This window comes from Pygocentrus nattereri, chromosome 13, assembly GCF_015220715.1.
Source record: "Pygocentrus nattereri isolate fPygNat1 chromosome 13, fPygNat1.pri, whole genome shotgun sequence".
Lineage (NCBI taxonomy): Eukaryota > Metazoa > Chordata > Actinopteri > Characiformes > Serrasalmidae > Pygocentrus > Pygocentrus nattereri.
In genome coordinates, this window is record NC_051223.1 from 1,268,200 (window position 1) to 1,296,161 (window position 27,962).

The 27,962-nt window shown below is 41.6% G+C and overlaps 2 protein-coding genes across 4 annotated transcripts in view; one reads left to right on the forward strand and one right to left on the reverse strand.

The window, feature by feature from the left end:
- Nucleotides 1-17,296, forward strand: part of fam13c (family with sequence similarity 13 member C) — a 19,268-nt gene extending 1,972 nt beyond the window's left edge. The window contains exons 2-10 of one of the 2 annotated variants that reach the window (XM_037544062.1): nucleotides 4,440-4,629; nucleotides 7,070-7,211; nucleotides 8,480-8,561; nucleotides 8,936-9,135; nucleotides 9,229-9,312; nucleotides 11,538-11,633; nucleotides 12,911-13,107; nucleotides 15,088-15,189; nucleotides 15,624-17,296. In XM_037544062.1, the coding sequence (XP_037399959.1) occupies nucleotides 4,440-4,629; nucleotides 7,070-7,211; nucleotides 8,480-8,561; nucleotides 8,936-9,135; nucleotides 9,229-9,312; nucleotides 11,538-11,633; nucleotides 12,911-13,107; nucleotides 15,088-15,189; nucleotides 15,624-15,747 (1,217 nt within the window). In that variant the 3' untranslated portion in view covers nucleotides 15,748-17,296. The remainder of the gene's footprint in view (nucleotides 1-4,439; nucleotides 4,630-7,069; nucleotides 7,212-8,479; nucleotides 8,562-8,935; nucleotides 9,136-9,228; nucleotides 9,313-11,537; nucleotides 11,634-12,910; nucleotides 13,108-15,087; nucleotides 15,190-15,623) is intronic. The other variant, XM_017714527.2, reaches the window with a different exon arrangement.
- Nucleotides 15,215-27,962, reverse strand: part of phyhiplb (phytanoyl-CoA 2-hydroxylase interacting protein-like b) — a 41,326-nt gene continuing 28,578 nt past the window's right edge. For both annotated transcript variants that reach the window (XM_017714528.2, XM_017714529.2), the window contains exons 2-5: nucleotides 25,091-25,287; nucleotides 24,623-24,797; nucleotides 23,810-23,927; nucleotides 15,215-20,603 (exon numbers count right to left, since the gene is read on the reverse strand). In XM_017714528.2, coding sequence (XP_017570017.1) covers nucleotides 20,066-20,603; nucleotides 23,810-23,927; nucleotides 24,623-24,797; nucleotides 25,091-25,287 — 1,028 coding nt within the window. In that variant the 3' untranslated portion in view covers nucleotides 15,215-20,065. The remainder of the gene's footprint in view (nucleotides 20,604-23,809; nucleotides 23,928-24,622; nucleotides 24,798-25,090; nucleotides 25,288-27,962) is intronic.

The following is a 27,962-nucleotide window of genomic DNA, read 5'->3' on the forward strand; positions in this document are numbered from 1 at the left end:
TATTTACAATAAACTACAATAACATGTTTACTATTTCAAAGCCATAGTATTCAATTTGCATGGCATTAGTTTGCAACCTACACCAATCTGTTATACATGACTCCTGAGATAACTACAACTTGATAATACTACCACTATACTCTGCTAGCTTAGCAGTTAGCAAGCTAAAGGCTTCATAACTAACAATAAAAAAAAATTAGTTCTAAAGCAATTTATTCAGCACTTCTATGTATGCCATGTTTTTTTTTTGTTTTTGTTGCCATTTTTTGGGGGGATTTTTACCCAATTTTCTTCCCAACTTAGTTGTTCCCAATTCCACCCACTAGTTAGGACTTCCTCAATCACACAATGCTACCAGTGCTTGGAGGGTGAAAGCTAGAACAGGCTTTGGGGGAAAGCACCAACCAGCAGATCTGTTACATCAGGTAACAGACGCCTGCTCTGACTAGCACCGTATTGAGTGACGGGGGAGAAAGGGGGGGGGGGGGCGTACTACCCACCCATCCAAGAGAGCAAGGCCAGTTGTGCTTTCTTGGAATCCTGGGAACGGATGGTTGCAGCATCACCAGGGATCGAACTTGTGATCTCCTGATGATGGGGCCAACGCTTAGACGATGACGCCAAGTGTAAGTCATGTTTAGACTTCTCAAAGAAATGTTTTGCATTGCAAAAGCTTGCAGTCAAGGCCAGAAACATTTAGAAAGCCACGGAAATCCACAACAATCAAGAAAAGCAGATGAGTAGGACATGGAGAAGAGAAGGAGCTGCTTATGGTGAAGTCTGTCACCCCATCTGTCGAGCATGGTGGAGGTAGTGTTATGACGTGGGCATGTATGCCTGCCAAAGGAGCTGGTCCCCCTTGCTTCCTAAGAACAAGCAGGAGCTGAAGACAGCTGCAGTAAAGGCCTGGGAGAGCATCGCCAGGGAAGAAACTCAGCATCCAGACCTCAGGAAGTTACTGGCTGCAAAGCTTTTACAACCAAGTATTAAAAATAGCAATGTAATTTATGACTGTTAGTCTCTCTCAGCCTCTAAAAAAGGGGGCATCAAAAAACCCGATTTGTGTGTAAATCAAACAAAAGCTGAAAATCTGTGCTTTCAACTCACATTTGTTATTTAATTTCAGCTCCAATATGCCGTAGTAGATAGCAAAATTAACAATAACTTTGTCAGTGTCCATATATTTATGGACCTGACTGTAGGTAGCAATAGCACACTGAGGCTAACCTAGCAGTGGGTGAGTGCATCTGCTCTTCAGTGCCCCCACCTCCCCACTATACTGCAGATGGCCACTTTGGTAAGCTAGGTGCATGGGCATATTGGGGCAGTCGTGGGCTGGAGGTTAGGGAGCTGGCCCTGTGACCGGACGGTTGCCAGTTCAATCCCCAGAGCCACCAGTCCATGACTGAGGTGTCCTTAAGCAAGACACCTAACCCCCAATTGCTCCCCGGGGCGCCGTGGATAGGGCTGCCCACCGCTCCGGGCAAGTGTGCTCACTGCCCCCTAGTGTGTGTGTATTCACTAGTGTGTATGTGGTGTTTCACTTCACGGTTAAATGCGGAGGTGGAGTTTCCCTGTTTGTGGGATTAAAAAAGTATCACTTAACTTAAAAGGTGGAGAAAATCCATGCAAGCTATCTCTACACTTCAGCTCCTTGCATCCAATATTTCTACCCACTTTGAACGACACAGAATTTGCACCCAAAGCTGAGAAAAAAAGCTGTCATGTGAGAATCGAGTCTCAAAAAAATTTTTTTTTTAAATTAGACCTGTTGATACTTTAGTATTGATCCTTCCAACCATATAGTATCACTTAAACTTATTAAAAACTGAAACTGGACCCAGGAGAATTCTCTTTCATGATTTCCTGCTGTCTCCCTTTTCTCAGTGAGCTGAGTGAGTGGACAAAGGCTTTATTTGGTCTGCTGGCTGTTTTTTGAGGCTGGATGATCATGGTTCTGTGTGTTTCCCCCGCCCCTGCTCTACACTACTCTATTTGTAGAACATAAATCAGCGTCATGGAGATTTCGTTTATCTTTTTTGGCAGCAGCAGGCGAGGTCAGTTAGTCTCCGATGACTCACAAGCATCTGGGTGTGCATGTGTGTGGATGTGTGGGGGAGTATGTTAGGACATCAGCGTGTGTGTGTTCCTTTCATCAGGTAGTTATTATTCTCCACCATTCCACTTTCCCTAGAGCCAATCCCACATGCTGCTTATCATTCAGCTTGTTTGTGTCATTTCATTTGCTTTTATAGCTGCGGTTACACTCTCAGTCCAGTACAGACCTGTTCTGGACCTCTTGCCAATTCGTAATGGATTTTTTGGCTACTGTAAAAACCCATAGAATCCACATTTGAAACCTGACCATGATGGGATGTGATTAAAAGGATACAGCAGTCAACGTTCAGTCAGGCACTGTTGTTTACTGGCTTCTGCTATGGCTATTGTGTTGAGGATCAGTTATTACAGGACAAGTCATTTGAATTGGAAATCATAACCTCATTTGAAATATTTATTTGAATACTTTATTTGATAGCTATCTACACAGGTAGGCAACACATGCATAAGCTCTGAATAACATCAGAGATGCACTGATACTATTTTTCTTTTCTGATACTGATACCTGATCCTGATAGTATCAGCCAAAACCATTTATAAGTCCTGATATTTATACAAGTCCACTTGTAAGTATTATAGTCGTTCACACTGTCAGCAGCTTTCAGCGTTTTCCAGCTTGGTTAAGGTAGGCCTTGCTGCTGCATGATAGGGGGAAGCAGGAATTTTATCTTTTAAATTGTATGATATGATATAAAGCATAATATGAACAGGGACATAAATTCCCAAGGTAAAAATAAAGTCTAGTCTGATTTCAGATTCAATTTAAAGGCGTTTTTAAACGTGTTTCTTGTATGTTGTTTTTCTTCCTGATGTCCACTTCTAACAAGTAAAACTGTGGTTTTATTTACCAAAACCAGTCATAATTATTTTTGCAAGATCCATTATCCCTTGGACTCCAACAGGCTATTTTTGATACTATGCCTTTATGATTGATTGGTCTTAATGAGCTCTGGTCTGATTGGCTGCTGTGCCTTGCTCAAAAAGCAGTCTGGGCTATCATTGGATGATTGTGCATTTGATCCCTGGCTCTCTACCAGGAGTCCAATAAAGCATAACTGGCCTTGCTCTCTCTGAGTGGGTATGGTAAGGCGTCAGGTTCCTTTGGAAGGCCACTGCAATAGACCTCTGCAATTGGGTCATTCTGTAGTCTGTGCCTTGCGTATATTTGGAACTCGGGGTCTAAGGAGATTTTGTCTATGAGAAGGATTAATGCATTCATTCAAAACTTGGCACTATCACAGCTTAAAAATGAACCCAAACAAACCCAATAGGCACTATACTGTGTACACCCCCACCCCAAGCATCACTGAATCCTCTGAAGCCGTTTAGTAGTCGAAATGTAAATACATACATGCTAACAGAGTAGATATACGTTTAAACTTTCAGCCCCACCATCTCAAACAGTAGCTTATTAGTGCAAGTGCCACATTTGGCGAAGCTGGGAGGTTGCTGTGGGGTATTTTGCTGAGCTTGTCGGTCTACACAACAGCGTGCGGCAGCAGCGATTTTTGAAAACGTCATTCATTTCTCTCATAGAAAATAACAACAGCTTAGACCTGGAGTTCCTATAAGCATGACACAGACTGCAGAATAATAACATGACTTCAGAGGTCTTTTGAGGTCATTATTGCACCTCTGGACTAATAATGTTTTAATAGTTTTAGTAAGTGACAGTAAACACACATCCTCTAACACACAGTCTGTTTATTTGCTACATTTACCATGCTGAGGAAATAAGAAAACACACTATACCCCCCGAATATGGACACAGAAAGAAATATGTTGTATTTAAGTTTGTTTCCTGCAGAGGAATTTATTTTCATTCATTTCCAACAAAATATGTAATTCGACCAGGGGTGTTCAAACTTTGGCACACGACTGGAACACCTCAATGTGAATGGACAGGCTAAACCACTGTGGGCTGAGTAGGCAGATATTTGGATGTATTCATGACTGATTTCACAACCGTGACAAATTCAAAACAGTAGAATGGGCCATATGGAAAAACGTGTGTTTTGATATGCTTCCAGGGAGAATGGCCTCAGATCGACATGAGCTGAGCGCTGCCTTTGATTTTGTAGCAAATACTTCTGGCTTTCTGGTGAGATCTACATCATTTACAGCGGCAGAGAAGCTGATGTGAGAAACTATATTTTTAGAGATGTGATGGCACCTGCCACGTTTTCACACAGCCTTTTAGATTTGTGAATGGAAAGTGCGACTGCTGAAACGGCTGATAGGGTGGTCTAGCCTTAGCAGAGTTGGAGTAGGCCTGCTGGCTTTCTCACTGTTTAATATTCCGTGTGTATGTGTATGTGCAGACCCCAGGCAGGCTGAGAGCGACTGCATTGAACCCCAGCAGAGTCCGGGCCCGAGTCGGCTCATCTACTCCATCACGGACGGGAACAGCCCCCTGCCCTCCCCCCGCTGCGCCAGCCTCAGCCTCAGCCAGAGATTCAACACAGATCCAGAGAGTGCACCATCACCTCCCTGCTCTCAGCACGTTATCATGTATGAACACACACACACACACACACACACACACACACACACACACACACACACACTGAGTTCCCGGTTGTACCTACACATTGTCCATTTTAGCAAAAACTCCTACAATACACACTTTCTGAGTACCTCCTTGTATCTATGCCTATTTGATCAGCTCTGGAAGTGTAGAACTACAGAGTGTTACTATATGGTAAGTGGAAATATAAGATATGTTAGATGTAACATTAGGCTAAAATAACTAGTAGGTAACATGGCTAATGTTCAGTTTGTGAGGAATTCTGAGAACTTAGGCTGGAGTACTGGGTGGCTTTTGCCTGTAGCTAGAAGTCCAGACCCCCCATGTAACTGTCATAGGACTGAGGAACAGGGAGGAGATGGGGTGGTGGTGGGGATTGCAAGGACTTTCAGGTAAGGATGTGAATTTACAGACCGTTAGATTAGATACAGGAGGAGTTTCAGGCGTGTTCCTCCCAGCAAACTTCAGTTATTCCGTAACTCCACTTAACAGTCAACAGAGAAAATGCTTGCAGAGGTGGCTAGAACAGAGGTGGCTGTGTAAATGCAGCTGCATTCGTCTACAGAGCAATGCAGAACATCACTTCATATCAGCCAGTACGTTAAGCTTAACAGCAAGATACTAGTTTGTGTTCGTCTAGGTCAGACGCCTATTTTAGTGTTCAAGCCGTTAAAAACACCAACAAACAACAACTGTTACACTGACCTAGAATCCTCTCAAGCACACACACACACACACACACACACACACACACACACACACACAGTCATACCTTGTGTTTCTCTGTGACCCAGTTTAAAATAGATTGTCCTTTTTCATGGTCACTGATGTTAGATTGTCTACTAGCTGACGCTTTGAGCAACCAGCTGTGATTCCTGTGCAACATTTACTGCATATGCCCTCATCATTATGCATGTATTAGGATGTGTTAAATGGGAATTCCACTGAATTTCATTCAGTGTTATCTGATGTGAAATGCTCTGTTCTAAAAAAATAAAAATAAGATAAAATTGCTCATAGTGGTGACGATGGAAACCAGGGCCTGTATTCACAAAGCTTCTGAGAGAAGGAGTCATGATGTAGAATCAGATTCCTCTCTTATTTGCTATGACTGTAATGACAGGAACAGACCCTAGATCAACACTCTAACCCCACTCTGAGAAGCTTTGTGAGTATGAGCCGAGATGTCATGCCTCTGTGTTTCTTATGAGGTAAGCTTTTGGCCTAAAGCACAGGGTAAGTGCAGGCAGTAAGGCAAAACAGTCCCTAAAGGAAACTCCTTTTTTCAGATTTACCACTATTTTGTATTACCAATATTACAAAGCCCAGAAGACCTGTGTAGGATCACGCTTGGATAGTAAATAAAACGGCTTTATTTGACCCCTAGTCAAATCACCACCAGCCGGCTCTGCCTATTAGTCATGTCAAGAGAAGATGAGGAGAAAATAATAAAAGATTAACGTATGTTTTTGTTTTGTTTTGAGGTCTTAACAAGCTAGTACAAGCTAATTGATTTGCTAATGTTGTGTAAACAAAGTTAGGATGTAAAACTATATAACATTTCTATGTCCATCCATCCATCCATCCATCCATCCATCCATCCATCCATCCATCCATCATCTTCTCCGGGGTTCGGGTCGCGGGGGCAGCATCCTAAGCAATGAGGCCCAGACCTCCCTTTCCCCAGCCACTTCCACTAGCTCCCCCGGGGGAATTCCGAGGCGCTCCCAGGCCAGCTTGGCGATATAGTCACGCCAGCGTGTCCTGGGTCTTCCCTGGGGTCTCCTCCCGGGTGGACTTGCCTGTGACACCTCCCAAGGGAGGCGTCCAGGAGGCATCCTAACCAGATGCCCGAACCACCTCAGCTGGCTCCTCTCGACGTGGAGAAGCAGCGGCTCTACTCCGAGTCCCTCCCGGGTGACCGAACTTCTCACCCTATCTCTAAGGGAGAGTCCAGCCACCCAGACACCGGCTGCTTGTATTCCCGATGACATTTCTATGTATAAGTGTTATTCACCCAGTAGCTCAGCAAATCTTTTCCATGTTCAACATCTCCTTAAAATCCCAGGCTTATTACATACTGAGGCTTATTATATAGTAACCACTGGGACTTCAATACCACATGGTTATGCTATTCTTAGATTATAGTAGTGTGTAATAAAGCTGGCCATGTAAGGTTTGAAACAAAAAAAAATTCATTCTCCACTTTTACGTTTAACCCATTTACAAGGTGTAGGTCTGGGGGAGTGCCTGGCACATGCAGCCCCCCAAGAAAATCCTGCTTAACGCACCCAAAATGCTCGGCTGGCCCTGAATAGAAATCAGTGGAAATGAATTTCACATCAGAATACACACGGAATGACTTGAATGAATTATACAGATTTGTTTAACTGCCCTTTGACTCACATGCAATCTCATTCCCAGGCCTCGTGCTGTGGTCAGACCAGTGACTGCTGATGACGCTAAAGATGCTCCATCCATCCCGCTTCTCACCAAACACATCCAAACCCTCAAGAGGAAAATCCGCAAGTTTGAGGAGCGCTTCGAGCAAGAGATGAACTACAAGGTTCATACAACTTGTAGCTGAGCATTTGTAGCTGGGTTTTAAACCCATTTACATACGCTTGACCAGTGTGGATTCATTAGAACAATAACAAAGGACTAGTAAGTAAGTAATAACCTTTTGCCATGTACAGAATCCTTAAATACCTCAATTCAAGCAAAAGGTGTTGGGCAGAACCGAAGCAGTAAGACGTGGTCAGATATTAGACACAGTGCAGCTTTAGAGCAGGGAAAATGTCATGAAACTTGCATGCTGATCAGTTTGCTTACACCCAGCAGCTTCCAGCTTGCAAAGGCTAGACTTCTTTCTGTCCTTGCCTTACTGCCCCCTCTGCTGGTCAATACAGTTATTGTACCTAAAGGAAACATTGGCATCAGAGTAGCAGTATATCAGTTACATTAAGAAATCACAGGCTAGTGTTCATAAGCTCCACACTGATGTCTTTTCTTGCTGTAAAAGAAAGATAATAATCATATTTAATGATATACAGTACTGTGCAAAAACCCACCTTTCATTTACTTTCCAGTCAAAACAGCCAATAAGTACTAGTTATTCATTATTCAGCTTTATCCAGCTTCAGGAAAAGCAGACTTTGCCTTTATTACAGCTTATATTTATTTCAGGAGATTTGCTTCCAAGAATATTTCCACACACGCCCAAATTTCAGTCTTGGAAGTTGGATGCACTGTCTGCTTCTCACGATCCAAGTAACCCTCAACACGTTCAGTGATGCTGATGTCAATTGTTCTGAGAACAGCAGCACATTCTTTGTATGATTTGCACATTTTCTTCCTTCTTGCCTATTTCCGTTTCTCAGTAACAGCTTCTTCACAGCTACACATCCTTTCAGACCCATGGTTGCCTTCTCACAGTATAAGGAGGGACAAATACGTCCATTTCAGATTTGAAGCAAGATTGGAGCTTGATTTTCTCCTTTCTCAAAGATGAAAGCTTTAAGTACTGTTTATCTGATGGGGACATTTTTGGTGGTCTGCCAGGTCTTGGATTGTTGTTAGGAGCTTCTTTATTTCTGTGTCTTTTAATCGTTTTTTGAACTCCAGTTTTGGAAACTCCTGTTTTTTATTTAACCTTCCCATTCTTTATTCAGGTAAATAATCTTACATTTGATCTCTTCAGAAATGGCTTGTGAAAAATGAAAAACTTAATGGCGTTTGGACTGGAATAAAAAAAGTAAAATAAAGGGCGGTCTTTGACTTTTGCACAGTACTGTAAGCTTGTATGTTCTCAGTGGTCTTTACTCTCTCCTCTAGCCCTCCCACAATGACAAGTCCGCCAATCCAGAGATGTTTAAACTCATGACTGAACTGGCCAGGTCTCGCAAGCAGCTCAAAGGTAGGCAGTCCAATGTCCTTGTCTTTATGTTAAAGCTATTCTGACCACATAGCAACATATATTTTCAAATCCTTTTTTGAGGGGAGTTTTTGCCAGAGGCCTCCTTTAATGATTAAGTTATAAAGCACAATTTGAATTAGGCATGTGCCCAGTAATGATAAATCAAGTTATCATATTAACAGTCCTCAGTAAAAACTCATTTACTGCCGTTTTTTTTAAAAACGTTCATAAATGTAAACCTACAAGGTAGGGAAACCTAATAAACTGGCAGCTCGACTCAACCAGCAACATAATGCTCAAATCTAGATGCAGTCAGCTCATATAAAAACTTATCCCAACTGAAGTTTACAAACAAGAGCTCGCCCATCTTTCAGATTTGAAGCTGAGGCAGTCTGTGGAGGAGTCTCGAGGCCAGGAAAACGGTGAGCCCACTGACGTCTGCAGGTACTCCAACGGGCAGCAGGAGGCGACAGAGCTGCAGCAGCACAAGCCCTCTCTGGAGGAGTCAGTGGACCTGCTGCTGATGAGGCTGAGGGAGAAACGCCAAGCCCTGGGCCTACCAGACAACATGAAGGTGAGGCCATCTGTGCTCCGTTCTGTTTTGCTGCTGAAACCAGAGGGGCCCGTGGTGTACGAAGTGATTAACCGTGCCTTCTCCACTCTTCAGGAGATGACCCACAGGCAGATGGCTCTGGAGAAGCTCACGCTGCAAAAATGCCTGCTGTATTTCGAGAGTCTGCACGGACGCCCTGTAAGAGCGAGTTTACCCTTCGAATGATTTATCCTGTTGTACAATACAGAGTAATATCCAGGGTCAGCACTACTGAGGGCCCATATAATGAAAAAAATTCCCTGGCTTTTTAAAAAATTTTGTAATACATAAACACTGGCAAGTTTCAAAACATACCATTCATTATCCAGCCCATACAATCCATATAAGGAAACCTTGCTGCAAAAAACTGAACTTATTGTCACAAGACCCACCTCATTTACAAACACCTACCTATTCAGTATGCAGCAGTTTAGCTCCGCCCATTTATACTGAAGTCCTAGAGCAGGGGTGCACAGCTCCGGAGTTTCCCCACTCAGACTCACCCACCAAACATGAAATCCCCAAATTGTGCTGGATGCTGGCCCTGATCCATAGAGCGCTTTATTTCTGAGTGCTTTTTGAATGAAGTGCAATACAGGACAGCCAATCAGAACAGGAGGTCATTTATCTTATAACAGTGAAGGAGCGTCCCACAGATTTTCCAAAATTACTGCAAAATTCAGTGGCTGAGATGTAAACATGGTCTGTCAGAAAGGTCTGACATTATCTAACTGACAGTATCTAAGATAGCTATTTTATTTACAGTCCGAAACAAACCATTTCCTTCATCTGATAAGTTTCTGTGAGGGAGCTTTTAGAGGCATTGACCTCTTCAGACGTCTGGTTCCCATAACCACCACTGTAAGCAATTCTGACTCGGAAAGTTTCTCTAGAACGGAGAATTTGACTTTGCTTATCTTAAGCATTTAATGATGCAGATATTTTGAGAATATATAACAGAATTCCTTTAAAGACACAGTATCAAAGCAGCCTGGTTACTTCTAAGGTATAAAGAGTGGATGGAAAGTCATATAAAAGTGAATTATGACCATTTTTCGTATATAAAATCACACAAATATTAAGCGGACCTCAGGGAAAAAAATGAAATACAAGAAAATTGCAGGATACCGGCTCTCCGAAAATAAATTGGAAAGAAATGTCGCTTTCTGCAGTAAAACGCAGATATTATATATTATAATATTTTTATTACTACTATTCATGTATAAAGTGTAGAGAGAGAGAGTTCTTACTCTACAGTTATTTGCTGAAATAAATTTTCCTTAATTATTTAGCATCAAAACAACTTCCATTTAAAAGAAAATAGTTATTATAATTAATGCTAAAAAAAAAAGAAGAATATTACAGCTGCACTGGCATATTTTGCTTTGCATCTGCCTCCACACTAAACATCTGGCCTCAAGAGTAAATAATGTAATTCTGCTGCTAAACGTTATTTCAGCATGCGTTCCAGCCACATTGTTCACTGGCATTGTTAAAAGAAGTCTCTCAACAACATCTTGGAGGCATTACTGCGAATATATGCCCAGTTTAGTTGGGAAATTCCACTTATTTTTCACATTTTCTGCATGATTAATTAAATGATTGAGATGTAAACAGAGTTATTCAGAGCGGTTTGATGTGAAATGCTCCATTCTAGAGAAGCCAAAACAGAACGGTAACCAGCAGTGCAGATGGGTATCAGACATCTGAGGCATTTAGTTGTTACAAATACGCTGCCTAGTGCATTGTTTAGCAGTTACAGCTGAGATTAGATTTTTTAAGCCTTTGATGGTGGAGAAAATCGGTGTAATTCCACATTAAGGGGGCAGTCGTGGGCTGGAGGTCAGGGAACTGGCCCTGTGACCGGAAGGTTGCCGGATCGATCCCCAGAGCCGACAGTCCATGACTGAGGTGTCCTTGAGCAAGACACCTGACCCCCAACTGCTCCCCGGGCACTGCGGATAGGGCTGCCCACCGCTCCGGGCAAGTGTGCTCACTGCCCCCTAGTGTGTGTGTATTCACTAGTGTGTATGTGGTGTTTCACTTCACGGTTAAATGCGGAGGTGGAGTTTCCCTGTTTGTGGCATTAAAAAAGCATCACTTAACTTAAAAGGTGGAGAAAATCCATGCAAGCTATCTCTACACTTCAGCTCCTTGCATCCAATATTTCTACCCACTTTGAACGACACAGAATTTGCACCCAAAGCTGAGAAAAAAAGCTGTCATGTGAGAATCGAGTCTCAAAAAAAAAACATTTTTTTAATTAGACCTGTTGATACTTTAGTATTGATCCTTCCAACCATATAAGAGAGAGCTAAAGGCTGATTTGTTTAGAGGTTGTGTTTGTGTGTGCTAATTCTTACGATACGGCTGTACTGTTGCAGGGCACCAAGCAGGAGAAGAACCTGGTGAAGCCTCTTTATGACCGATACCAGATGGTCAAGCACCTTCTGTGCATCACTCCTACAATAACCACCATAGTAAGTGTGGCCTGGCTGTGCTAACACACAGACTGGGTTATAATGGCACGGGAGTGCATGACGTGACTAACAAGCCTGTTACAAGTTCTGCAAACTTTAATCAAGACCACAGAGAAAAACGCTTAGCATCTCAACTAAGTCAAAGTCAGTTCTGTGTGTATAGTTTCTTTAGTCCTGCTCTATTAAATGACATTAAACCCTTTTATTATCTCATATTGTAACAGTGAAGAACAATGAGAGCAGATTTGATGGAAAATGTGGTTGGTTAGTGTTGTGGTTAACACCTCTGTCTTCTATGCTGTAGACTGGGGTTCAATCCCCACCTGGGTCAGCCCCCTACACTAAACCAATAAGAGTCCTTGGGCAAGACTCCTAACACCACCTTGGCCTACCTGTGTAAAACGATCAAACTGTAAGTCGCTCTGGATAAGAGCGTCAGCCAAATGGCGTAAATGTAAAATATGTGTTCGAATCTTATCCTGGTAATAAATTAGATGCATAACAATAAGACAGTGTTGAATCATGATTATTAGAGCTGGGCCTTCAATCTGAGGCACAAATGTCAAAACGTTTGGTTAGTGCTAAGATATTGCAGATTTGCATGGACTTTTTTTGGATGGTCTAGATTAAACCAAAACGTTTGAAGCTTTTAGAAGACGTTCCATTTTTTACTTGAAGCTTGTGACAGGCATATTAGCATATTGGGCCTGTCTAAAGAAAATGTGTCAGGTTTTTTTCACTCATATCATATGAGCGCGGCAGCTGTCCTTTACACTTTAAAATCTGATGGTGAATGCAACAGTTCAAATGCTCCGAAATTGCTTGGAATAATAAATCCAAGAAGATTTTTGGCCTGTACCCAGTACCGTTTTAAAGATGCTTGTTTTTCTTTGGACACAGATGATACAGTGTGTTTGGCCTCGTCGCAGTTTCACAGCCACTCTTTCAGTAGAGAGACCTGATAGAGACACACAGTGTTTCTTTCTAACAACCCTTTGTGCTTAGTGCATTAGATCCCTCTGTTACTTTGTAATTATTGTAATTGGCTAATCTAATGTTTTAGGACTTCTCTACAGCTCCTGAAGTCCTAACCAAACTACCTAGAAACCACAGAGAGAAACAGTTTCTGATAAATGTTAAATGATAATGATAAATGATGCCTTGATAAATGGTTAAATGTCTGCCTAACCCTGAAGGTTGCCATCAAGATTTCCTCAAGCATTTTTTCCTTTTCGACTTTATTCACTCCAGCCTTCTTTCTTTTCTGTTTTCTCTGGGTTAAGGAGGAAGAGGAAGGATCTGATGAAGATTATGCGCAGCAAACGCCGCCGGTCCCACGGCAACCCACGCCAGAGTCAGTGGATGAGGACGAGGAGGAAGGGGACAGCGACCCGGCCTTCGTCTCTCCACTAGATGAAGTGAAAGCAATGCAAAAGCCAGCCATCACCATGTCCAACCTGCATGCGGCTTCCAGGTAGGCCCTCACCATGACCCTGATCAAGATGAGGTCAGTTAGTTCGGAACATGTCAAAGTCTCAGAAAAGAAGAGTGATGAAGGGGCTGCAACACACCTGGATTTACCTTCTGTTTAGTCTGAATATAGCAAAGACCAGGGAGTGTATTTTTATCCGAAGCGCCCATATGATGGAAACATATATATGATGGAAACAGTATTTTTCTTGGCTTGTTTGAAATATTAAAATTTAATGTAGTATGGAAACATTTGTTAAGGTTTCAAGATAAAACCATTGACCATCCAGTCCATACGGCTCATATGCAGAAGTTGCAAAAACAGTCCATTTTAAATGAATTGTTTTTGTTGTCATAAAGACCAATGCATATATATATATGCCATTCAACCTATGGCAGTTTATAAGCTAGTGCTTTTTAAATGAGGACAGACTGACCGTATGATTATGACACAGTACGACTGCTTTTATTAATATTATTTTATTATTTATTAAACCCACACAAACGTTATAAAGGCAAATGTTGGTAAAATGTTGCATATGGGCCCTTTAATGGTCTATGTATTTTAAAGCCTGCTAGTAGCCCATGCCGTGTGTTAGTTAATGGTGCATTTTCATGGCATGACCATCTCACTTCCCTCTCTGCTGCCTGCTCAGGGGACGTGTTGCTAGTTTAGAGTTCAGAGTGGAAGTGTGTACAGAGTTGTAGGCTAGTTCTGAGCACTGAAGTGACATAACATTGTCTTTTTAAATATAACAATGCCCCATGTTTCGATTCCAATTTCCTCCCAACCAGTATCTCTTCCTCTTAGTCTGTGTTTGAGTGTTGAATCTTCACTGTGTAGCTTGACCACATACCCAAGCCAATATCAACACTCTGATTGGTCGCTTATGTCATCTACATAATGTGTGTCCAGAATGAGTCAGAAGAGCAATATCATTTTTGCGTGAATGTCATTTATATGCTGCTTAAAATGTCAGCACTCCCAGCTCACACCTCCTCATGGTCCTGGAACGTTTATTAAAAACATACATGAGCTGTTAGAAGTGGAAAACATGGAACGCCACTATGAAACTGCTCCATGGTAAAACATGTGCTGATGTGTCTGTCACGAGCTTCACATGTCGTGTTTAGTTTAGAACTTCCAAAATACGCTCAAAAAAATTTGCTCATCACTAATAAGTTAACTGAGTCCTATAGGGATGCTAGCAGCAGCCAGCATTATCGTAAAGGTCTTTTCTTTCCTCTTGGTTAGACCGAATTTTGACGTTTATGGCTCAAATTGAAGGCCTGGCTCTACTAATCTTTGTTCACCACTGCAAATAAAGTCACCAAACCGTGTCAAGTTGATACATTATCTGAAAAGGACTTGCTTATGTGGCTTATTATATTGTCAAACATAGATGGACATGAGTACAGGCAAAATCTAGGCTTTAAAATAGCTAATACTACTGGTTTGAGATTACTAGACAACTTGACAGAGTCTGAGGCAAATTTGTGGTCATTATAGCTGGTCAGATATAAACGTCCATTTCGTATTAGCCTCATTGCTCCAACTCAAACTAAAACCAGATCAACCAAAGAGGTCTTGGCTGATCTCACAAATTGGCTGTGAGTGGAAAATGATGTTAGACTTTCCGCCAAATGATCACTTAACGATAAGACTGGCAGTCTTTCCACATTGTTTAAACCAGGCTTGGAGAGCTGAGGACTGGTGTCCAAGACCGTTTGGTGATTTCCGTGCTGCAGCACACCAAGTAAACCTGGTGATAATTAGCTGAATCAGGTGTGCTTGAGCAGGGAAATCGCCCAAACTCTGCAGCAATCTGTTTAGCAATCTGCAGAGCTTAAACCCCCCTGGTTTAAACCCAGGCTGGTTTCAGGCACCAAGGTGGCCAGGTTATAATCTGAGCTGCACTGATGGGAGATAAGGGGTTTACTGAGCATTGTGACGCGAATATAAATGGAGCTGAATGCATTCCAGGTCTGAGCTGCTGGAGTGTCTGCGAGAGACTCGAGTGGAGAAGAAGAGGAGACGGAAAGCCATCAGAGAGTTCGAGGAACAGTTCTTCAGGCAGATGGGCAGGTAGCACTCGAGCGACACACTGCGGTGGCGTTAACACGTTTTAATGAACACTCATGTTACGTTTGGCTTTTCTTAAAACATGAACAAGAAGAGAAATGAAAAGAAGAGACGAACATCCACAAGGAGTCTCAGTTACAGATAGCTTAATGCACACCTAGTCGGCAATACACAACAGAAAACGACAGGGGGAGAGAAAGAGAGAAAAAAATAGCCCAAAGCACAACAGAAATACAGTGATTCTGTACACAGTATTCGCAGAAAATAAAATACATTTCTCCTCTGTTTAGCTGATATCCACCAATGTACAAAACTATTTCAATAAGGCAACACAAGGATTAATCTCACTGCTCAGTTGGGCTCACATGGTTTCTATTAATCTTCCTCTCTTTTCTGGCTTTTCTTTTTTTTCTCCTTTTTCTTTTAATTCACATAAGGACTGCACAAAAGGATGACCGGATTCCGATGGCGGAGGAGTACCAGGAGTACAAAAGCCTCAAAGCCAAACTGCGCTTGCTGGAGGTTCTGCTCAGCAAACAGGAAACCACAAAGACTATGTGAAATGTGCATATATATCCCTGTTTGCCTTTCAGTACAGACCCAGATGTTTGGACCAAAACATGTTCTTTTGTTTTCTTACATTTGATGTGCTCGTGCCATAATAACACTACAATGCACTTTAACATTGACTCTATTTTAAGCTGCCCATATGCCCCATACATAGGGTCAGTTTCCCAGACCCAGAATAAGCATGCAATTTAGTGCAAGACTAGGCTTTATCCTGTCTGGGAAACCAGCCCATAGGGTTTTATCTGAATCTAAGAGAAAGCCTGTACATGGCTACTGCATGACGTACCATATAAATACAGGTGTCTGTTCTGTATTGTGCTGATACTTCATTCCGACCTCAGTGGATACCGACAGCTTGTGTGTATTTTGAATAGAAAAAGAAAAGAAAAAAACAACAGAAAGGTGTTTATCGGGGCTATGCTTATGAAATATGGCACTTTACAGTGTTTTTTTCGAAGAGATTTCTTTCTTTTGATAACCAAAGCCTGAATGAATATGCAATTTTGTTTTCTCAGTTTCTTGTTCTGATCTGAGTTTGTGTCCTTAATGGCATGACAGTCAGCCTGGGGTCCTCAGGGGTCTGTGATTAGGGGCTTTAACCAAGTCTAGCGCCCAGTTCCTAATGCTAAATGTGGAATATAACCCAGAGCACTTAGAATTACAATCATATGCAAACTCAGTAGCTCCCTGAAACAAACAGTGCTGTCAATGGCAATCGATGCAGAACATGAATGATGTGCGGAATGGATCTACCTACTTCGCCATAATGAAGGAAAGCAACCGGAATGACCGCAGCACAAAAAGAGAAGCATTGCTAGTACAGTCCCTCTGAAGGACAAGCTAAATGGCAAAGAAAGCAGGTTTTTAAGAAACATTTTGCCCCCGAGAGACAGACGAGCAGCGTCACTCTGCTCTACCATGAAGCTCAATGGTCCTCATTTTTTACACTCCAACATTTTGAAATGAGCCGTCCGTTTCAATACTGGCTGGAACATGTGCTCGTCCACATGGCCTCAGCATATCCGCTCTGGGGAAGCCTGAATGCCACCCTAAAGGCCGTGCCATTACTTTATTAACTGAAGTTTGTTAGATGAGCTGCACACCTGTCAACCTTAGCAGCAGAACTTGCCCAGAAGTCTTTGACACATTTCCAATTCAAAACTAGCACAAACTGGGCAAAGATGTTTATAAGCCAAAGCAGACGTAATTTAATATGCTTGTTATTTCAAAACCATAGCATTCAATTTGCTCAGCTTGACTGCTGCTGCAGCTTCATCATGTTGCTCTGCTAGCTTGCTGGGTAGAAAGCCAAAGGCTGCACAGTTAATAACAACAAATTTAAAGGCAATATACATTTATAGTTATTCACAAGTTTTATGTACGTTATGTTCATCGTTTTGCATTGCAAAGTTTGCATGGATAGCTGATTAGTATACTGAGGATAACCTAGCTGAGGGTCCTTCCTCCCCTTCTACTGAGGGGCCACCTGTGTGTAACGTAGGTGCAGCGCACTTCCGAGGGGTGAGACGAGGTCGGCGAGGGCACGTTTCAAAAAGTATTGAAATGGTACCAAATAAAAAGCCCCTTGAAAGCTACCTGACCCGTCCGGTCTGAAACTACGTAACAGCACAGAAGCAGGAGATACGCGAAATGGCAGATGTGGCACTTCACACGTGCAGTTCTGCTCCCAAATGAAACAATGAATCTCTCCTTCTCCGCCGTTTCGACTGCAGTGACTTGTTACAGTCGTGTTTAGTGTCTCTGCATGCCAGCCAACTTCAAAAAAAAAGTTGTTGAATTGTTCTGCAATCAGGTGTGGTTTGTTCCATGTCATATTTGCTGATGTTCCAGATCGGATTCGATGTGCACAATGACCGACTACTCTATCTGAATGTTAGCTTTTAGTGCACGTTCCTTTTTGCATTGGTTTATGCAGTAAATTTGTGTGTTTTTCTTCATTTCTGTATTTTTTTTATTCATTTTGCTCTACTGTGAATCGATTTCTTGCCACAAAAAGTCCTCGCTATTGTGCACTTCTGGTTCCGTCCATTTTCTATACACCGGTAAAAAATAAATATTTTTCTATTTCTATTTCTCTGCGTTTTTTTATTTGTTGTGTTAAACACAGCATGTGGTTTCAGTTTGAATAAATAACAGGAAACACTGGAGAACAACAATTATAGAAGTGCTAAGGTCTTAGTTTTTCATTATTAGTTTTCATGCTGCAGGAAGGTCTACCATGCTCTTTAGAATGATCTGATAAAGTGTGCATCGTTAGTACACATCTATAACGCCTCGTTAAATTCGGCTACAATTAGTCGACTAGGGCAGCTTCACCTGCTACCTACTTTAAGTTGTCACCTTTGGCAAAAAAAAGTTTTGTCGCTGCTCTATAAACTTTGTTTTGATGTTTCACAGCCAATGGGGCTTTAAAGGAATGTTGTTTTAGCAGACAGAAGGGTGATCCCATCAACACGTCCCAATGCACAGAAAAATAGGGGTACCGTGTATCTAACCTAAAAAAGAAAAGACTGTTTGGTAAAAAGCTGAGATACATGCTGTTGGGCAGTGTTTCCAAATCCTGGTCCTGGAGTAACCCTGTCCTCCTCATTGCAGTGTTCTCCAGGTCAATTTCTAAGCGGCATAAACAGCTGCTTAGGGCCCTGAAGCCACCGGATGGCCCCACCAGTGTTTTGGGGTATTTTTATTGAATTGTTTTCAACTTATTTGCTGATCAGAACAAATGACAGATTCATTTGCTTATCATTCATACAGAATACTGTGTCGAAAAGTCAGTGCATCTCCTGTAGGAACGCTCTGTCTCTTCTGAGGGTCTCTCATGTATTATCTTTCAGGGAAACCGCTGTGAAAGAGGTATCTGGGGGTATCCTGGCAGAGTAAAGACGGCATGAAGGGCTGGGGCTTATGCTATCCATGCACCCACACTCAAATGACTTTTCATGAGTCAATTATAAATTCTAAGGGTTGTTTTTATTTTTGGAGTTTATTTTAGAGGTCAGAGGATTTAAAAGGTTATACTGGAGAACTTTTATTTATCTGAGCCAAATAGAATTATTTTTAACATCTTTAAAAATCTTACTAACTCTCGACCTCAGAACTGAATAGGAAAATATGTGCATCGCATGCTCCTAGTGCGCAAGTAGTCTCGCAGGGCCAGATGTGATCTCATAAAGAGAACATCTGGGGACAGATGTTTTTTTTTCTTTGGCTCAAAATGGATGGGAATGTAGATTATTAGGATGAGAACAAACTGAATGTAACATCTGGATTTGTTGTGTAACTATATTCTATCACCTGTCTGTAAAGCACTTTGAGCTGCCACCGGCATAAAAAGTGCCATATAAATAAAAATCATGATGATGATGATTATTATTATTATTATTATTATTATTGTTTCTAAAACAATTTTACGTTTCTTGAATAAGGAACTCAAAATAGTGAGTGTCAGAATTGTCCGACAGACCTTGTCATTAGCCTGTGGATGTAATTAAGTAAGTATGACTGAAAATCACCCTCAGTACTGTGAAGTTATTGAAGTTACTGCTGGCAGAAATGATTATCCTCTCAGCAAATTATGTACATGTTTCTTTGTGTCATGCTTGACAGTTTTGAAGGTGAGGCAATTTCTTTGCCTCTTCATCTACATCGTAATAGAATTCAGCCAGTAATGGGAAATGTGTTCTTAGAAATAATTAGCGTAACCAGGGAAACGAGCGTAGTGTAACCATGGAAATAAGCGTAGCATACTGACTGACACACATGGGTGGAAAATACTTCAGTATTTGTACTTTGTTACTATATTTGCATATTATTTTGGAAGGTTTGTTACTTGAGTTACTCGAGTACTATTGAAAGTGAATATTGAGTCCTTTTTACTCAATTACATTTCCAAGAGGAAAAAAAAATTTACTTTAAAATTTTCACTTACAGTTTCAAAAGTCATTTGAGTTACGACAGTTGGCCGTGAAGAGTTTACCACGTTTAGCAATTTCCCCTACAACCTCTAACTAGTTTGGAAAATGGAACAGGACAAACATTTTGGAATTGGATTTTGAAGTGTCCCCCATTCCCATTGGAATTTACGTATGGTTGAGCGGGAAATACACCCAAATGTGCAGGGCAGGGACCTTCCAGGACCAGGTTTGGGAACAACTGCCGTGGAGGAAACTTCAGGCCCCAAAAGGGAGATTATGGATGGTTTGGAGAAGAGACCTCAGGGGAAAAGGGGTGGGATGAGGAAAGACAATGTTGAATGAGACGTCCAGGGGTCGAAGATCAAGTGGGTTGGCTAGCGGCCCACGCTGATGTTGCAGGTTTTGCAGCTGGGGTCCTTCTTGGCATTGACTGTGGACAGGCTCATTAGCTGGTGACCACTAATCTCTGCCACCGTGCCCAGGCTCAGGTCCACTGGGTCCGTGTAGATGACCTCCAGGATGAGGTCTTGAGCATGGCGGAAGGTCAGGCGCCCATCCTCGTCCTGCACGCATGTCAGGAATCGGTTGTCAGCTATGTCCAGCAGGGGGAGCCTTTGCTTGCAGAAGTCGTCTCCCGGGGAGCCACGTGGCGCGAGCACCAGGATGACGTAGTGGTAGGCTGTGTACATGCAGTAGAAGTCGGCGAAGTACAGGTTGGTGCCAGGGTTGAAGAGCACCTCGGCAGGCACCTGGAAGCGGTAGCGGCCGTACGGAGAGTCCTGCGGTGGCTTGCCTGTGTTGAACTCGGTGTTGCAGCTGAAGAAGATGCCCTCTAGCTTCCCACTGATAGGCGAGCCATGGCTCCCGCTGTTGTCCTTCACCGATGGCAGCATCTTGTTGTTTTGGGCCTCCCTGAAACAACAAGGGTACATGCACTGTAAATATTACACCATAACAGCAACACCAGGCTTCAGTCATTCATTCAGAGTTCATTAAACCCTCACGGCAACACATTCACAACACATTCATCCAACTTGAATGACTTGAAGATCTAGATATAGCAGCTATTTTTCTACAAAGGTTTTTAAGGGTTCTTTTCAATGCTTGGCAACAATTGAATACTTCAATATGTCATCCAGCAGATCCAATCTAGCCTTTATTCACTTCATAGATGCTGTTTGACATCCCAGTTCCTGAATACATCAAAGCACTGGGTGCTATTTTTTTTTACATTAAATATTGCCTGAATGAAAAAACATCGCTCATGCTGAAACTTTTTTTGTTTAGGTACATTTCACGTTCATGTATATGTACAAATAATGTAAATGTGCCCTCACATCTCGTACAACACTGGTTTTAAGATCCAACTGTGTACTTCAAATATGTTTTTTTCCCACTGGAACAGTACCAAACCGTTTCATAACCTAATTTTGTGAAACAGAGCAATAAAATAAAAAGCCTGGTGATGAGACAGGGTGAGTCAATTCAACTCAGAACATATCATTCCCATTAAGTTCCCTGGCTAAAGGTACTGAGGTGTACCCTTGAGGGTCCCACGCCAGTGACAGGAGGGGTCCTGCTCCAGTGACCATAGAAACATAGAAACAGCTGCAGTCTTTGACCCTACCCTCCACACCACAGAAACATCTAAACAGGTCCTGCTCAGAGGTGATGAATTATTTGGATGCGTGAAGGCGACAAAGGCGATATCGATGTGTTCAGACGCTGTGATGTCAAACAGCATCTGATAAGTGAATAAAGCCAAACTATAAATAGCACGAGTCCTATGCAGAAGACGATGAAGCAGTGGCTGATCAGAGAGCAGAGCTTAAGTTTGTGATGGAGAGGAAAGAGGCAGGAGAGAGCGAGAGGAAAGGAAAAGAATAAAGATGGCCTATTTACACATCTCTCTGTAGAGCCTGTCACTGCCAACTGCCACTCATGGATCTCAGCAGGCCTACCAAGCGCTTTCTCATGGAAAGCAAACGCAGCTAATTGGATTCCAAGGTGCTTCTCCCATTTCATTTCATCTCCATTTTACTTTTGTGGCAGATTTAATAGAGCTCTTTTGTCAGCTCCATTAGCTTCAACTGCAGAAGCAACTGCCCCCACAGATATTTCACTGATGACTGCGCTCACGGACGCGTGTGAGAATAAGGAGCGGAAAGTCTTTCACATTCATTCTGTTGTGAGTGAGTTTCAAGGCCTGTTGAAAGAGAGTTTCTCAATAAATAACTGGTAAAAAGATTGTATTATTATAGGACAGTAAGAGCGTGTTTAACAGTCCGTTCTGCAGTGAGATTACGAGTCATTGTCGGGCAGAGTACTTTAAAAAGTATAGTGCTGACTAAACGCTGAATACGCTGCCCTAAATGTGTTCAGTAATGCATTATTTTACAATCTATACGGAAGTAACATATTAAGAATGCATTTAAAATGCATTTATAACATTCGAGGAAAACTTTCCAGTTGCTATTACTACTTAAAGGTGCAGTGTGTAAGATTTTTTTGGTCATTTATTAGCAGAAGTGGAAAAAAATATACAAAACTATGTTCCCATTAGTGCATAATCACCTGAACCTATGAATCACTGTGTTCTCATTAACTTAGAACGAGCCCTTCAACACTACATAGTGAGCGGTTCCTCTTCCAGCAGTGTTTTTATGTTGAAGCAGCTGCCAGTGCTGGCTAATCATTTTGTGTTGTTATATATTGTTTATATATTATCTCACCACCACATGTCGCAAAGTCTTACACACCGCACCTTTAATTCACACTGTTCCTGGTTACTGGTCGGCAGTTTTCTTCCTATATTTCTTTTGTTAAGATATTCAAATGTGAAAGTTTGAACATCGCCAGTCAAATCATTTTAAATCAATCAAGATTCGTTTTCTAAAGGAAAATGAATGAACACATCCTCTATAGACAATAAAACTTATATATGGTATTTTACTGCACATTTTAACATAATTTCCGCATCTGTCATATCTTTTTTTCTAATAAGACAGTACTTAAAACCAATTTTGTCAAATAATTAAATATCATTTTGAGAATATACATGCATATTGTCTCATTTTTGCTAACCTCACCATCCTAGAACATTAAAATAAATGAATACATATTTGCTATAACAAAATTTGGCGTATCAATAATGAACTCGATGTGATGTTCAGTTAATGACCCCATGCAAGCAAAAGTGCAGTACAAGGCAGATGCCAAGCTTGTCACGTGTTCACTACTGAGGACACTGTTCAGTTCGATCACCCCTAAAAATGGCTTATTAACACTGAGATCAACTGGCTCCTCACTTTGATTTATCAGTCTACTTATGCTTTAGCATGACTTCCTCTTTAGAGTTTATCTAGCACAGGGGAGAACCGAGTGGCTCTGAAATCACTTTTTACACACAAGCAAAGTTTCAGTTTCAGATGACTTTGTAAATTAGTTACAAGCTGAATAAAAACTGGCTTTAAACTCAGGATCACAGATGAGCTCCTTTACTATGTTGATCTGTAGGCGTCTGTTCATAAACATAAACCAGCCCAAACTCATTTACTATAAAATGAAATGGTGTTTGTAGAAATTCAGAAAAAAGCCGCGTCAGTCTCGACTGCATATGTGGACATATTTCTATATTGAGCTCTATTTACACAAAGTTAGGTTAGTTCATCATTTATGTTGAACAGACTCTCCCAAAGTTTTACGCTGCTGCGCTGACGTTGAACCGCGTGCTGCACTGGGTCGGTATGACCAACAGGTCAAAACCAGCTCTAAACAAAGTGACCGCTGGGCCCTGATTGGTGCTCTGGCTTTGCGCTTCTTTCGTTTTGACATGTTACGTTTTTATACACACAGAAACCAAAAGGAACGACAGATTTCTCAAAATGTAGGAGGAAAAAGTCGGATATTAGACTCTGAAATGTAGTGGAGTGAAAGGAAAAAGACGCCCAGAACGGAGAAACTTCAGTACAGATACACCAAAAATACTAAAGTACAGAAACCAATTACATTATATTTACTCAGTTACTCAGTTACTGTCCACCACTGCATATTTCACACTTCACACAGAGGATTAGTGGGAAAGGTTTTGTCGTGGTGAAAACAGTGTGAGTACATGCCTTGCATGGTCAAAGTACTCTTTGTGCTGGTTTCGGTAGAACACAGAGAAGCAGAGCATTCGGCCAGCGATGGCCTCGGCTTTCTCCAGCAGCTGCGTGAGATGGACCGTGGAGTAATCTGGACAAGAAAGAGAACGAAAACGAAGCACCAGAGTGAGTCTCAGTCTGAAGAAACCATAGCAACAGATACCACAACATGCCTGAGATTTGGTAACTAAGAAACAAGTAGATTTACAGACTATTGTCAGTGAAGTTGTTTCAATAGGCCAGGCTTTGTGAGAGGCTAGGTATAACTACCTGACATAACTATCTTTTTTAATCTCCACACAGGTTTTGTCAACATAAAACAGCTTTCTGGTAGCACTTTGGGCATATTTTACAACACTCAGCATCATCAAAGAGCCGTGTATGTATTGACTAATAATTAGACTTTTGTCCATATTGGCCCCAAGTTTTGGAAAACAATACATTTTGAGTAGATAAAATGTGTTTGGCATTTTTTCACAAAGTGCACTCTTAAAAAGATGTCTCTTTAAGGATTCTTTAGTAAAGAAAATTGTTCTATATATAACAGTGAACACAAAGAACCCTTTAATCATGCAAATGGTTCTTTAAGTGTTCACGGTTCCATATAGAACCATTTTATTTAGTGAAAGGTATCATCCTTTTTGAGTGCCACAAATAGTATCTCATGTTTGATATCTGATATTATAGATGATAAAATACTGGAGGTAACATGAGCAGACTATCAGACTATCAACCAGTCAGATTGTGGGATCAGGTCTAAGTGGTGTATGAAGGCTCTGCTCTTACCAGCTGTGCAGAACTCCACTATCTCGCTCCAGTCGGAGACGGCGTAGTCTCCGTCCCCCTGTTTGGACGCAGTCTGCACTGCCACAGTGTATTCAGTGCGGGGGCTCAGGAACCAGTGTCCCCTCACCGTCATGGGCAGAGGCACGGCCTTCGCTACCAGCTTAGTGGGCACGTCCTGGCAGGAGGAGGGAAGCGGGTAGAGGAACGGATTCACAAACTAATTGGTGTGTTAGCAGATAAAACATCAAACTGTGACTGGAGCTTAGAGTTCTAGACTGCTTCAGATGTTGTTTGGTTGATAACAGCTTATGTCATGTGGTAAGCATACATTAATAATGACAATGTACAGTATTGATAACATGACACTTATATTACTGAATCAAATCATGATGGCCTATTACACCTGTCATGGTAATGTCCATATAAGGCCGTGCTACACGTTTGTGTCACAGAATAACGTATACACACCTTGTGTTTGAACTTGTTGGCGTTCTTGTTCTCTTTCTTGTTGAGGTCGATGAAATAGTGCGTAATGCGCTCCTTGGCCCTGGAGTCCATGTCCCAGCAAATTTTGAAGGAGTCGCAGGTGATGTTGCTGATTTTGATGTGCTGCGGAACTGGGAGCTCCTCCATCTCGGCAATGCCACTGTCCTGTGACTTATTTCCTGAGGAAGAAAGAGGTTTCTGTGAGCTCGAAGACTCTCTGTGAAGCATTCTGGGTCATGTTAGGGTCAGTACCCCAAATGCTGTAACATCAAGCTGGAATTTGAATATATCACACATATATGTGGGAAACATGACTGTCAAAATCTTGAAGAATCTTCTGATTCTGGTTGTAATGACTCATAGTGTTGCAGTTTAACTGTATAAGGCCCACCACTGGCAATTTTTGTATACACAATGTGCAAAATTCAGAGACCATCTCTTTTATTGATTTCATTTCCAGTCAAAACAGTAAAAAAAATACACGATAGATTTTTTAGCATCAGGAAAAAGGCAGAAAACATCTGTAAAAGAAACCCCAATAACTAATTATATTACATTTTTCAGTGTCCACACTTTGCCTTCATTACAGCTTCTATATATGTGTGTATATATACACATATAACTACATATATAGTAGTTGCAGTTTCCCCAGATTTCATTTATGACCAGTTTCTTGAGCTTAAGTCAATGACGCAAGACTTCTTTGAAAGTTTTAACTGTTTACTAAACCAAAATGCTAAGGCAAATTAAAAGATCTCTCTCTCTCTCTCTCTCTCTCTCTCTCACTCACTCCCTCTCTCTCTCTCACTCACTCTATATATATATATATATATATATATATATGCACATACACAGGAGAATGGTTTGGTTCCATGTAGTCACGGTCAAAGACTGTTGCGCTATGACCCTCTATGTTCATAATTCATAAACATTAGACATCAAAATTTAAATTATAATTTACCTATTTCCATTGTGGCTCTAACATATATATGCATATTCCACAACATGCTTGAATAGGAAGAATTAGGAATTAGAATTTCCTAGAATTAGGAAAACAATGATGTTGTTATTGATGTTTTTTTCTGCTTTATATGAAAATGTGTCCCCAAGACATTTAAGATGGCCAAATCTTGATGAAGCAGTGATCATATATTGACTCAAACATTATAATGGCTGTGTCTAGGCCTCTGGAATACATTCAGTTAACTCATTGCTTAAGTAATGTTAAAGCTGAACCCGCTGGAAAGGTCAAATCAATAAAGCTGTCAAAAGAATTAGTTTGTGTAAGAGAAACCCTCGTTTATATAGGTCATCACGGTCATAAATGCAGACACTGCATGATTTCAGGAAGCACCAGCAGAGTCTGTTAATGTCAGCGATGCGAGAGAAGGCTGGGCACTGACCAAAAAAGATGTGCATAGCCAACAGTACTAAAGAAGTGTTCCTAGAACTGAGTTTGACTGCAAAAACACTTTTTAATGGGCAAATGGATTCTGCGCTTCTCCATTACTACTACCCAGATAGAACTGCACAAAGACGTGGCTGCTTCAGTTACCAGGTAACAACCTGTCCATAAGTTGTGATTTTAGTTTGTGAATGCATTACGTCTCAGGGGATGATGGCTTTTACAATTATAGCACCAGCACTGAGAGAACATGTTAGATTTTAGCAAATTGTATCATATATACAAGGATAGCTCATCCACGTTTTCTTCATTGAGTATGTTTTCTCCGCTGGTTTAAAATAACCAGCCAAACACGCCTTTTAATGAAGTGAATTCAGCTACTTTAAGGTGCACCCACTGCTGATATGGCCATTCAACTGCATACATACAGTTTGTGTAATCATAGGAAAGTACTGCTGATAGAATAAGATGCTCTTGAGAAGGTGCACATGAGCCTAAGGTCACAATGCCGAGTATTGGCTAGAGGGGTGTAGAGTATGCCAGCATTAGGCTGCGGAGCAGTGGAACTGTGTTCTCCAGAGTGAACAAGTACCATCCAACACAGTTGGAGTCATCATTCAACATTAATACCTGACCTCACCAATGCCCTTGTGGTGGAATGACATCAAAACCTCACAGTAAAGTTTTCCCAAAGGAGAAGTTGCTGTTACTTAGACGTGGCAAACTCCCAATTAAAAGAATGGTTTGGTGAAAAATCCATTTTTTCTGCTTACCCTTAGATGTAGTTGATCAGACATGACATGCTTGAATACCAAATGTTGCATTTTATCAGCACTGGACCCACGAGGCTAAAAAACACTATAAATCAATAGACACCTAGATCCTTCATAACTACATCCCCAGAAGTTCTCTCATCTGACTCAAACCACATCCAGGTCCTCATTAAGTTCATGCAGACCTGTCAGTGTGGTTTGGAGTACAGTACGACTTATTGTGTGCTTTGAAATGAACAAAGCATCCGAGTGTGGCTGAACACCGCCGTAAGCTGTTTTAGATAACAGCACACATATCATGCATATGGATGCTAGATTACATTTGCAATTTCTGCTGTTTCTATTCTTAATTATATAAAGATAAGCCGAAACATTAGGTCCGCCTGTCTAATATGCTGTTGCTCCACGGTCCAGTCAAGCTTTTTGCATTGCTCCAAAGTTCCAGGTCCAATGCTTGAGTGTAGCATGGGCACTCTGACTGGTTTGTAGCTGCCCCATATGCAGCAGCGTGTGATGCACTGCGTGTTGAGACACATTCCATCTATAACCATCATAACTTGTGACTTGTGCCACAGTAGCCTTGCTGCCGGCCCATGTGCATCAGCGAGTCTTGGGTGCCCAACGCCCTGTTTGTCCCCTTTTTTTCAAAATTCGCTCAGATTTTCATGCCTTTTGT